General features: G+C 37.1%; 1 protein-coding gene across 1 annotated transcript; it reads left to right on the top strand.

Annotated features, from left to right (window-relative positions):
• Positions 1-8654: 8654 nt before the first annotated feature.
• On the top strand, positions 8655-9596 carry LOC124235679 (olfactory receptor 11H6-like). The gene has a single exon (XM_046654006.1). It carries the CDS (start codon positions 8655-8657, stop codon positions 9594-9596), a length of 942 nt encoding a protein of 313 aa, XP_046509962.1.
• The last annotated feature ends 478 nt before the right edge of the window (positions 9597-10074 follow it).

Genomic DNA, 10074 nt, shown 5'->3' with positions numbered 1-10074 from the left:
GCATTATTTTAAAATCAGAACATTTAAAATAGCCTAAATACACTAGGGAAATATTATAAAAATAACACTATCATGCAGCTTTAAAAATATTTAATAGAGTTTTAATTACATGAAAAAATGTACATATAAGCAGGATACTAAACTTTAAATGCTGCATGACCTCATCTGTGTAAAAGAAAGCTGTTAGAACTAAAAAGACTAGAAGAAATATGTGAAGCTTTCACCTGAATTTATATCTGCTTGACAAAATTATCAGTAATTTTTTAGCTCCCTTAACTTCTGTGTCTTCCAAATTTTTCTTTAAACACCTATTACTTTGATAACCAGAATTTTTTAAAATTGCAACAGAGATACCTGGCACGTAAGGTGTCACAAGGATTAAACAAAATGACTAACATGTAGGACTCTGTCACAGTGCTTGGCATGAGATGAATTATCAATAAGTATTGTTTTCCTTCTCTGCCAAGTAAAGATGCAGGGTAAATAGTATTTAAGAACTCAGGCTCTGCTCTCAGAGAGAACTGAATTCAGATATTGGCATCCCCATTTATTAGATGTGAAACCTTGAACAACTTAATTAATTTATCTAAGTTTCAATGATTTCACTTATAAAATAAAAATGGTAGTATCTAATATATTGGATTATGATGGGAATTAGATGACATTATTCATAAAATTTACTGATTTTACTACCTGGCACATAACAAGCTTTCAAGAAATATTAACTGCTAATATTGTGTGACAAAGTAAAAGGGCAGCTACAGGCATGGATAGACTGTTGGAAACATGTAATGAATTCAAACACGAGTAAACAAAACAGGTGTCCCTTTAATCAGAGAAAGAGGCACAGAATTGCTTGCCAAATGGACAGTGTCAACAGATGGAGTAGAATCATTGGTTCAATAGGAGAAAAGGAGTATCAGACGTTTGAAATAAACTCATCAAAGGATGGGTCCTTGGGGTAATGTCCATCCAGCTGAGGGAATCTCAGCAAAGAGTCCCTTCAGGGAAGCTGGCTTTGGTGAAGTAATAGATTCACTGGGGAGAAGTGGAGAATCCAAGTTTTCATTCTCATCACTGCTGGAGGGAGAAAAAACACATCTTTTCCAGCTTCCAAAAAGGCATCTCCCCAAATGCATTGAAAGTGATAGCACAAAGGACAGAACTCTGAGATCCAGGGGAAATGAAGAGCAGGGTAAAGGCTTATCTGCAGACACCGTTTCCTACTCCCAATCAGTGCCTGAACCCACTCCTGCAACAAAGGGCCGATGCCCATATTTCATGAATGTGGGACAGAAAAAAATGTGTTTTATATTTTGAGTGTGGAAATACAAGTTTGGTAAAGTACCTTTCTACTTTTCTAGTTGAAAAAGAAACCATGACTTTCAAATTTTGTCAACTGCAAAGGCAAAAGAAAAAAATTAAAAAATAATTATATTGCCTTCAATTAATCCTTTCTATTGCCACAATTTTCGTGACCTTTATTCTAAATACAGCCTTCTCCTTAAGACAAAATTTACTGAAGAAAACTAAAACCTAAGATGGAAACTAATATCATTTTCCTTTTTGTTTCTTTTAGGAAAGAAATGCAGACTGTGGATAAGATATGACTCCTTCCGATGGGAAAGGAGTAACAATACAAATCCTCTCCAGAAGATGATGGTTATCATTTCTCATTTCTGCATTTGATTTTTAAACGTAACTTCCAATCCCAGCCCTATGTTTATGAAACGGTATTGGTAGCTCAAGAGTAAATATAGCCTTCAGGATGCCCTGTTGGGAATTTTCTCTTTTTCCTCAACCCTGGTACAGAGGCTGACTTCGTTGGCTTTAAATCCAAGTAGCAGGTGATATCCTACGTGGTAAGTCAAATATGACACAAACAGTGGGCTTCCTAACACCTTAGAAGGAGTAGTAAAGGTCACAAAAAGTGCTTAGGGAAAGTAGAAGATCTAGAAGAGTAAGTACCTTCAAAGAAATATTTTATAATGATTGTTTTTTCAGATTATAAAAGTAACATATGTTACTCGTAGAAATTTTGAGAAATGTAGACATGTATAAAGAAGATAAGTATATAACCTATCATCTGACCTTGACCTCATCACTATTAATATGAAGTTGTATTTCCTTCCAGGAATTTTTCTATTCCTTTGTATTACTACTCTTTCTACAGAAATGTATAGAAAGAACTACCTAAACACTTGCTACACAAAGAACTCTTCAAAGTATAAAGAACTTTATAAACATTTATTTCTCAAAGAATCAGCATTACCTTGTTGCTTATTAGAAATTCAGAATCCCAAGCCCCATTCATATCTTTTGAGTCAAAATCTGTATTTTAATAGGATCTGTATTTTAATAGAAAATTCTTATGCACTGCTATGATGAACTTGTTTATTATTAATTTTTTCTACACCTATGATTTTTACTTAATGGGTCTAGATGTTTAAAAAGCTCTGGGTATTTCCAATTTGCCTGCCAGAAAGATTTTTTTTATAAGTTTATAGCCCCTCCAACAGTTCTTCTGAGTGTCATTTCATTGCAGCTTCACCAACACTGGTATCATGATAATTCATCTATGCTAATTTGGGAAGCAAAAGAAAAAATGTGGAGGTTATAAATTTACCTCCCACAATTTCCACTGAAATTTCATACTCACTTCTTAGAATGCCCCTTAATTTTATTGAAAAGAATATTTCTAATTTTTAAGACATTCACCAGGAATATAAATATGCATTCTAAAACATCCCTTGCATTGAAAAGTACACAAGAATACAGAAGGCACTCAGTAAACTTTTGTTGAATTTTTGAAAAGGTTTAGGCCAGTGATCAGCTATGCTTAATGAAGTTTAGAAGGTAAGCTTGAAGAGATTATGCCTAACACTTAAGTGTTCAATAAATGGTACCAAAGTGATTGTTAACAGAAAATGAACTAAAGTTCATGATGAACAGCAGTCAAAAAGTTAATGTTATTATTTAAAAATTATTTACTGAAAATGTTTTGAAATATTGTTCTTTAATTATACAAGTATGAAACTATATAAGATGAGTAGTATTGTAACCAGTTTTTAAATTTTCCAGGGTCAGAAATCTTAAGTCATATTGTCATCTTAGAAGTAATTCTAAGGAAAAAATAAATGGAGAGAAAGAAAGAGACAGACAGAAATAGATTTAGAGAGACTAGTGAAATAAAGTGATTCCAAAGAAAGCATGAGTTTCTGTAAGGAATTTACTGAGTTTTTACTGATCTAAGACCTAAACAGGAATGTCTCGCCAACACCAGCTGATAGCATTGTGGTGAGAGGGTCTCCTTGCTCGAGGTTTATGAAATTGAAAAACAAAAACAAAAAAAGACTGCCATCCCCTTCCCTCTGGAGAGAGAAAGGCACAGGATCCATCAATCTGAATTGGAATATGGACAGCTCCAAAAGGTGATCTTCTTTCCAAAGAAAGGAGAACAAATGTGTAAAAGAGAACTGACATGACCATGAAGTAAAACACCACTTGATTATTTTAAACAAGCTTAAATTCTCAGACCTAGGCAAATTATATGCCAGGGTGCAGAGAGAATTCACCAATGTGATTTCAAAACCACTACTGCTGTCTTTAAAGAATTCTAGAGAATGAAAGAAATTTTTTTAAAAACTGAAATTGAACAAGGGTAGCAGTTTAAAGCACAAAAGTTGCTTCTAAAATGTTTTCATAAACCCTCTGTTTAATAATATATGCCAAAATGTTTTCCAGAGATACGTCATTTTCACAACCTTTGTACTATTTATCTATTTTCAGCTTAGCCATCTATCTAATAACAAATGTTAACCTAGAAAAAGTTTTAAGTGATCTGAAAAAGCATTTTCTCATGTTCTACATAATACTGTGACCAAAGATGTAGGTGAAACTCACAAGAAATTTTTTCAAATTTGTAGGCAATAAAATAAAAAAGAAAGCTAATATTTGAAAATCTTAAGATCTTGGTTATTAACCAATTAACCTTGCTCACTTCAAAAACTCAATGAAACAAGCATCAGATGGAATCAATCGGTTTTTAAACAAGTTCTTGTGAACAACCTCTATGACCTTTGGTAAAATGAGAACTCAGTAAAAGACAAAGGTATAAAGTTACTGCCCAAAAAAGCTAATATCAATTAAAGTTTATATGAGTTTCTAGAGCAAAAGGGATTATAGTACTTTGCTCCATGTCAGTCACACAGTATGAAGGGTATTGTGTTCAGTTTTAGTAAGATCACATCTTCAGAATGGTATGAATAATCAAAGGAAGGCAACCAGGATGATGAGTACCCTGGAAATTATGTCATATTCAGTTGAAGAAACAAAGACTGCTTAGTATAAATAGAGAAGATTCAAACAAGACATGAGTATCTTCCTCAAATATTTTTAAGTCTGCTGTGTAGACTTATTCTGAGCATGAGTATAATGTAGTGGAAAGAATACAAATATGTCCAGCACTGCTATTAACTGCCTTACTATAGCTCAATTACTACCTTTGTAATTGTTGAAAGAGTAAGAATAATGCATGTTCAAAATCCTAACAGAGTGTGTGCAAATGATGAGCACATAATAAGTGTTACACTCCCTTCCCAGAGGCAGAAATAAGACCAAGATTATAAATCAGGATAGGAAAGTGACTCAGGAATGTAACAGAGAACAAGGAAGTTTATCACAGCTTCTAAAAATGAAAGCTCCTCTGCCTTTCAATGAGCTCTTTGCCATAGATTATTCCAACAGAAGCTAATTAACCAACTAGCTAAAAGGCAGAAGAGAGGGGTTATTACTGCAGGTGCAAGGAGAGGCTAGAGAATCCCTAAGGTCCTTCTGGCTCCAAGTCAGTGACTTCAGATGGATAAGAAAACGTGATCTTGTAGATCCCATTCTAATCCGTGATATCTATGAGGCCAGTGAATATGAGCCATCCATTATTCCAAGAAATAGAAGACCAGACTTAGTTTATTTCCTCTAGAGTACAGGATGAAACAGGTGCACATGGAACAGAATTCAACTATTCCCTTAAGTGAGTCTCTAGGGCAGAGCCCATTGAAACAAATGTCCTTCGTGCTACAAAAACAACTTGGAAATGGAGACTCAGGCAGGCAGTGGTAGAAATGGGAAAACATATATACTTAGTGGAAAAAAAGTTCAATAATAAAACTAATAATAAATCAAAGGCTCACATAAGTAGAATTATAACACCCCAAAATGCAAAGAAACAATTGCCTCTACCCCCCTTACGTGTCTCCTCAATGTCTATCCTTGCTTCTTAGTATCATCTCTTCTTTTAAAATTTCTTTTCATTTTACTTCTTTAAATTAATCATTTTCCTTGACTTTGTGTAAATGGATGAGAGGTGACCCTTAGGTTATGGATAACTATAGCAGAGCTGAATAATGCATATCACAAAAGTCAGGTGAGAGGAAGATACTTTGCAAATAACTGCCTGCTCTGCCCTCCTCACTTCAGTTCATTTGAGAGGGATCACCTCTTTTTTAACTACAGCCATGAAATGACACCTGCAGCAGGTCTCATTTCCAGTGGCAGGTCAATGCTATTTTATGACCACATTTGAGGATAAATTAAGTTCAATCTTGGAAGTTGAATTATGTTGGATGATATTTGTATGCCTTTTAACTATTCTTTTTACAAAAAAAATAAAGCAAAAATGAAAAATAAAAGAATAAAAGGAAAAATACCATAATTCTACCTAAGTAGTATGATTTGAGGGGTGCTCGGGAGACCCTACTTCCTTCCCCTCAGATGATGTAGTGGTGTCTGTAGCACCAACAGTTATTCATTTTATTAATTTGATGCACTTTTTCCCTGGGATGGGTGACATTTTAGACACATTTTTGCTGGGGGTCCTCTAAAATGGTGAAAAAAACCAGTAAAATAGGAGCTAAAAAGCATGGACTCTTGTCCGGACCCTGTCACTTACTCGTTGGGATCTCAGGCATTTAACCTCTTTGAGTCTTAATCTCCCCATATACGAAATGGAGGCAATAATCCTTGCTATGGTTCCACTATAAAGTAAATAAGAAACCCCCCAAAATGCTGCATGTTAGACATAAAGATTAACTTGTTCCAAACTAATCCCTTTCAAGCTGCCCTCCCTAAAAGGAAGTTGCCTCCTGTGGAGCAACATGGAATGAAGCAGCAATTGCCCACTGCTTAAGACACCTGCTTTCTCCCTCACAAGGCTGATGTAAAGAATCCTGCTATTAGCTTATCATATCCCACAGCTGCAACTGCGGAGCTTGAACCACGCCCCCCATCACAGTAGGAGAAGAGTTGGTGCCCTCTCTCCCCCAGCTGCAAACTCCGAGCCTAGAATAGGACTCGAGCCAAGTGTTCTTCATGTTGATATTACATCCCGGCCCTAATCACATTAGGGGAGGGGTGAATACTTCCCTAATCATGCAGCTAAACCTCACAGCTCAAAGACTGGGGCACCCTCTTGGAATATAATATCCTAGATTTCTCTGTGCCACTGTGGTTCTAATGAGCAAGAGGGGCCTTCACACCTATGTCTGATCCTGAGTCTATGAGTTTCCCCCAGTAAATGTTGCTCCAATAAACATGGTGTGTGTGCCATCTGTTCATGTGCCCTTGTGCACATAACATGGGAAATGAAATTTTTAAAATCCTCACAGATTTGGGGGGCTAAGTTTATGCATGAGTTTATTTAACTTTTTTCCCAGAGAACTGGCATTGTTTGGAAAAGGTGAAGAGAGCAATCGAGCTCTGAGCTTCTAAAATGGGAAAGGAGGAAAAAGACAGGTGAAACAGAGATGATAGAGCTGTATTTCAAAGTTCTTCTCGGTTAAACTTTGGCCTAGGTCAAGACTAAAATGCAGATAAACTTTTCTCTATTTCTTTGTATTCAAAAGAATACCCAGGCTTTCTGCAGTGTTGAATAAACCACAAAATCAAAGAATACCAGAGTCAAAAATGGTTGCATCAAAAAGCTGATTTCCATAAGGCTTCCTATTTTGAAATAGTATTTGTTGGTGCTTCTCAGTTATAGTCATTGGAGTACCTTCTGGTCCTCATTTTCGAGGAAATCCCACAGGGGAGCTAGGAGTGTGTGGGGGGCAGTGTAGGAAGGGATCTCCCAGGACGTTTCACAGAGTCAAAACTAAGTGGCCTTAACTACAGTGCAGACATCAGAAAAATTATCCTATCATTTAAGACCGTAATGTTATGCTTGCCAGAGAAGGCAGTCCATAAAGAAGAAAAATGAGAGCTCTGGTGTGTTTGATGGGCAAAAAAATGGTCTTAAAAGGAAGCTTATTAGGGACTTTCCCTTCGCGTGATCTGAGAGGACTGAGGAGCACTCTCATATTCATTCACACGCATATACACACACATACACAGACATACATACATACATGTACTTTCCCATCACATGGCTGAAACGCCACAGGAAAAAATTTCTTTTGCATTTTGAAATCAGTTTAATTTATGAGATTAATAAAGGAGTATAATATCTAGCTTGATAATCCCTAAACAGTTTATATTAGTTTATATTTCTGTAGCATTTTATAATTAATTCATTTTGCATATATTATTTTATGCAATTCTTATGTAATCCTTGCTATGGAGGTATTATTATTCGTATTTTATGGAGAAAGTAAAATAGTCTTAGGGGTTAAGTCCTTTCTAGAGGAAACACTCCTCAGGAAGTGGCAGAGCCAAGATCTATAGTCACCAAAGCCTGTGCTCTGCCACACCAGTCACCCCAAACCCATGTTGAAATCACCTTTCAAAGCCTCCTCAGTATGATCCTGACAATATCAAAGTCTGAAGCCCAGTAGTACAGCATCCTACAGATAGAGAATAGATACTAAAAAGCCTGTAAAGGGTCACAATGTACCTATAATGTAACTTAGTTAAAGTCACTCTGTGATTATTTTCATATCTGGCTTCAAAGTCTCAGCTCTCTCCTCTACGGCACTTAGCTGATATTTCTGCTTTGTTCAACAAATCTGTCAATTCCAATTTTTTTAGAATTGAATTGCCCATGTCAACATTTATATCTCAATTTAGGCTTAGCCAAATACCTCTCCATATCGTTGAGACCAAAGTTTTCCAAAGTTGAGTGCAACCAGCAGCCCCATGAGGATGAGAAAAGGAAATATCTGAATTTCTATTTTTATTTTAATTCTAAGAAAACTTTTTGCAAAATCTTTACCAAAACAGTCAATCATGGCTTAACAACAGGGATACATTTTGAGAAATGCATCATTAGGCAATTTCATTATTGTGCCAATGTCATAGAGTGTACTTACACAAACCTAGATGGTAGAGCCCACGACACACCTGGGTTTTATGGTAATAATCTTATGGGACCACCATCACATATGAGGTCTGTCATTGACTGAAATGTTGTTATGCAGCATACTACTGTATTTACTGTTTGTATTGATTGACAGTTTGTATTTAGTTTAAAAGTGAATAATCACATATAGAAAAGTATATTCAACACTGCATTGTTGGTGTGCCCTGTCAAAACTAGCAACCACTGGTCTAGACCCCCTCCTCTATGATCAGGAAAATGTGCTCACTCTCCTGGGGATGAATCAGGAGGCATAATTCCCATTGTATGTGTAATTTCTGCTGTAATCCTCACAGGATGGAAGGAAATGACCTCAGAAGCCAGAAATATTTCCCACGTTGTCAGTGAGTTCATCCTTTTGGGCTTCCCTTGCCGCTGGGAAATACAGATCTTTCTCTTTTCCATATTCTTTATGACTTACATCTTGACCCTCCTTGGAAACATGGCCATCGTGTGTGCCGTGCGCTGGGACCGCCGCCTCCACACCCCCATGTACATTCTGCTGGCCAACTTCTCCTTCCTGGAGATCTGCTATGTCAACTCCGATGTGCCCAACATGCTGGCCAACTTCCTCTCCCAGACCAAAACCATCTCTTTTACTCGGTGCCTGCTCCAGCTGTACTTCTTTTTCTCACTGGGCACAACCGAATGCTTATTTCTCTCCATCATGGCCTATGACCGGTTCCTGGCAATCTGCCGCCCCCTACACTACCCAGTTGTCATGACTGCTAAGTTTTGCAGCACCCTTGTCATCTTTTGCTGGGTGTATGGTTTTCTCTGGTTTCTGATCCCAGTGATACTTGTTACCCAGCTACCATTTTGTGGCCCAAATGTGATTGATGACTTTCTGTGTGACCTGGGTCCTCTGCTGGCCCTGGCTTCAGCCTGCATCCCAATCCCAGGGACTGTTCTTATATGTGGCACCATGAGCTCCCTCCTCATCTTTGCCACTTTTTTCTACATTATTGGTTCCTACACCCTGGTGCTGAGGGCTGTAATGCAGGTGCCCTCAGTTGCTGGCCGGAAGAAGGCATTCTCCACCTGCACCTCACATCTGGCTGTTGTGTTTCTATTCTATGGTTCTGTCATGATAACATATGTGAGACCAGGGTCAGGACAAGCAGAGGGCATGCAGAAGTTCACAACTCTGTTCTACTCAGTTTTGACCCCTTTCTTCAACCCCATGATTTACAGCCTCCGGAATAAAGAAGTGAAAGATGCCTTGAAGAAAGTTCTAGGAGGTTCCTAAAATTGATCTGTGATGTTAGTGAGTTATTCCCAGATGAGTTCAGACTGTGAGCTTCCTGTCAATGAAATAGCAAGTAGATGTGAACTTTTTGAAGAAGGCAGTTCAAAATCCTAAATGCCAGGTCATCAATGAAGACTTTCCCCAGGCAGAATTAATTGCTCTTCCATAGCACATTACTTGTACTTCTATTTAATATGTCATTCATTTTTTCTTGTATTAGAGTTAGCTGTTCACACATCTGTCTCCACATGCCTCTTCTCCCTTATTAGACTATGAATTTTTTTAAGAGCAGCGTTCTATGCTTTATTAATTTCTGTAATTCCAGAACACAACACAGTGCCTAGCAGAAAAAGGTCCATAATGTCAATGTAAATAAAACAAATATATTTGTTCATATTTCTTCATTAAATTCTATCATTCTTCACAGCCAGAATAATATCTAAAGAGACTATGCAAACTCTGTAACAATCTGTATTTT

Source organism: Equus quagga, chromosome 2 (genome assembly GCF_021613505.1).
Source record: "Equus quagga isolate Etosha38 chromosome 2, UCLA_HA_Equagga_1.0, whole genome shotgun sequence".
Classification (NCBI taxonomy): Eukaryota; Metazoa; Chordata; class Mammalia; order Perissodactyla; family Equidae; genus Equus; species Equus quagga.
The sequence above is the reverse complement of the archived record's forward strand: the minus strand, read 5'-3'. Positions and strand labels throughout refer to the sequence as shown.

Excerpts from the sequence above, each read along its gene's own strand:
- LOC124235679 (XM_046654006.1), top strand. The coding sequence starts at position 8,655 with ATGACCTCAGAAGCCAGAAATATTTCCCACGTTGTCAGTGAGTTCATC.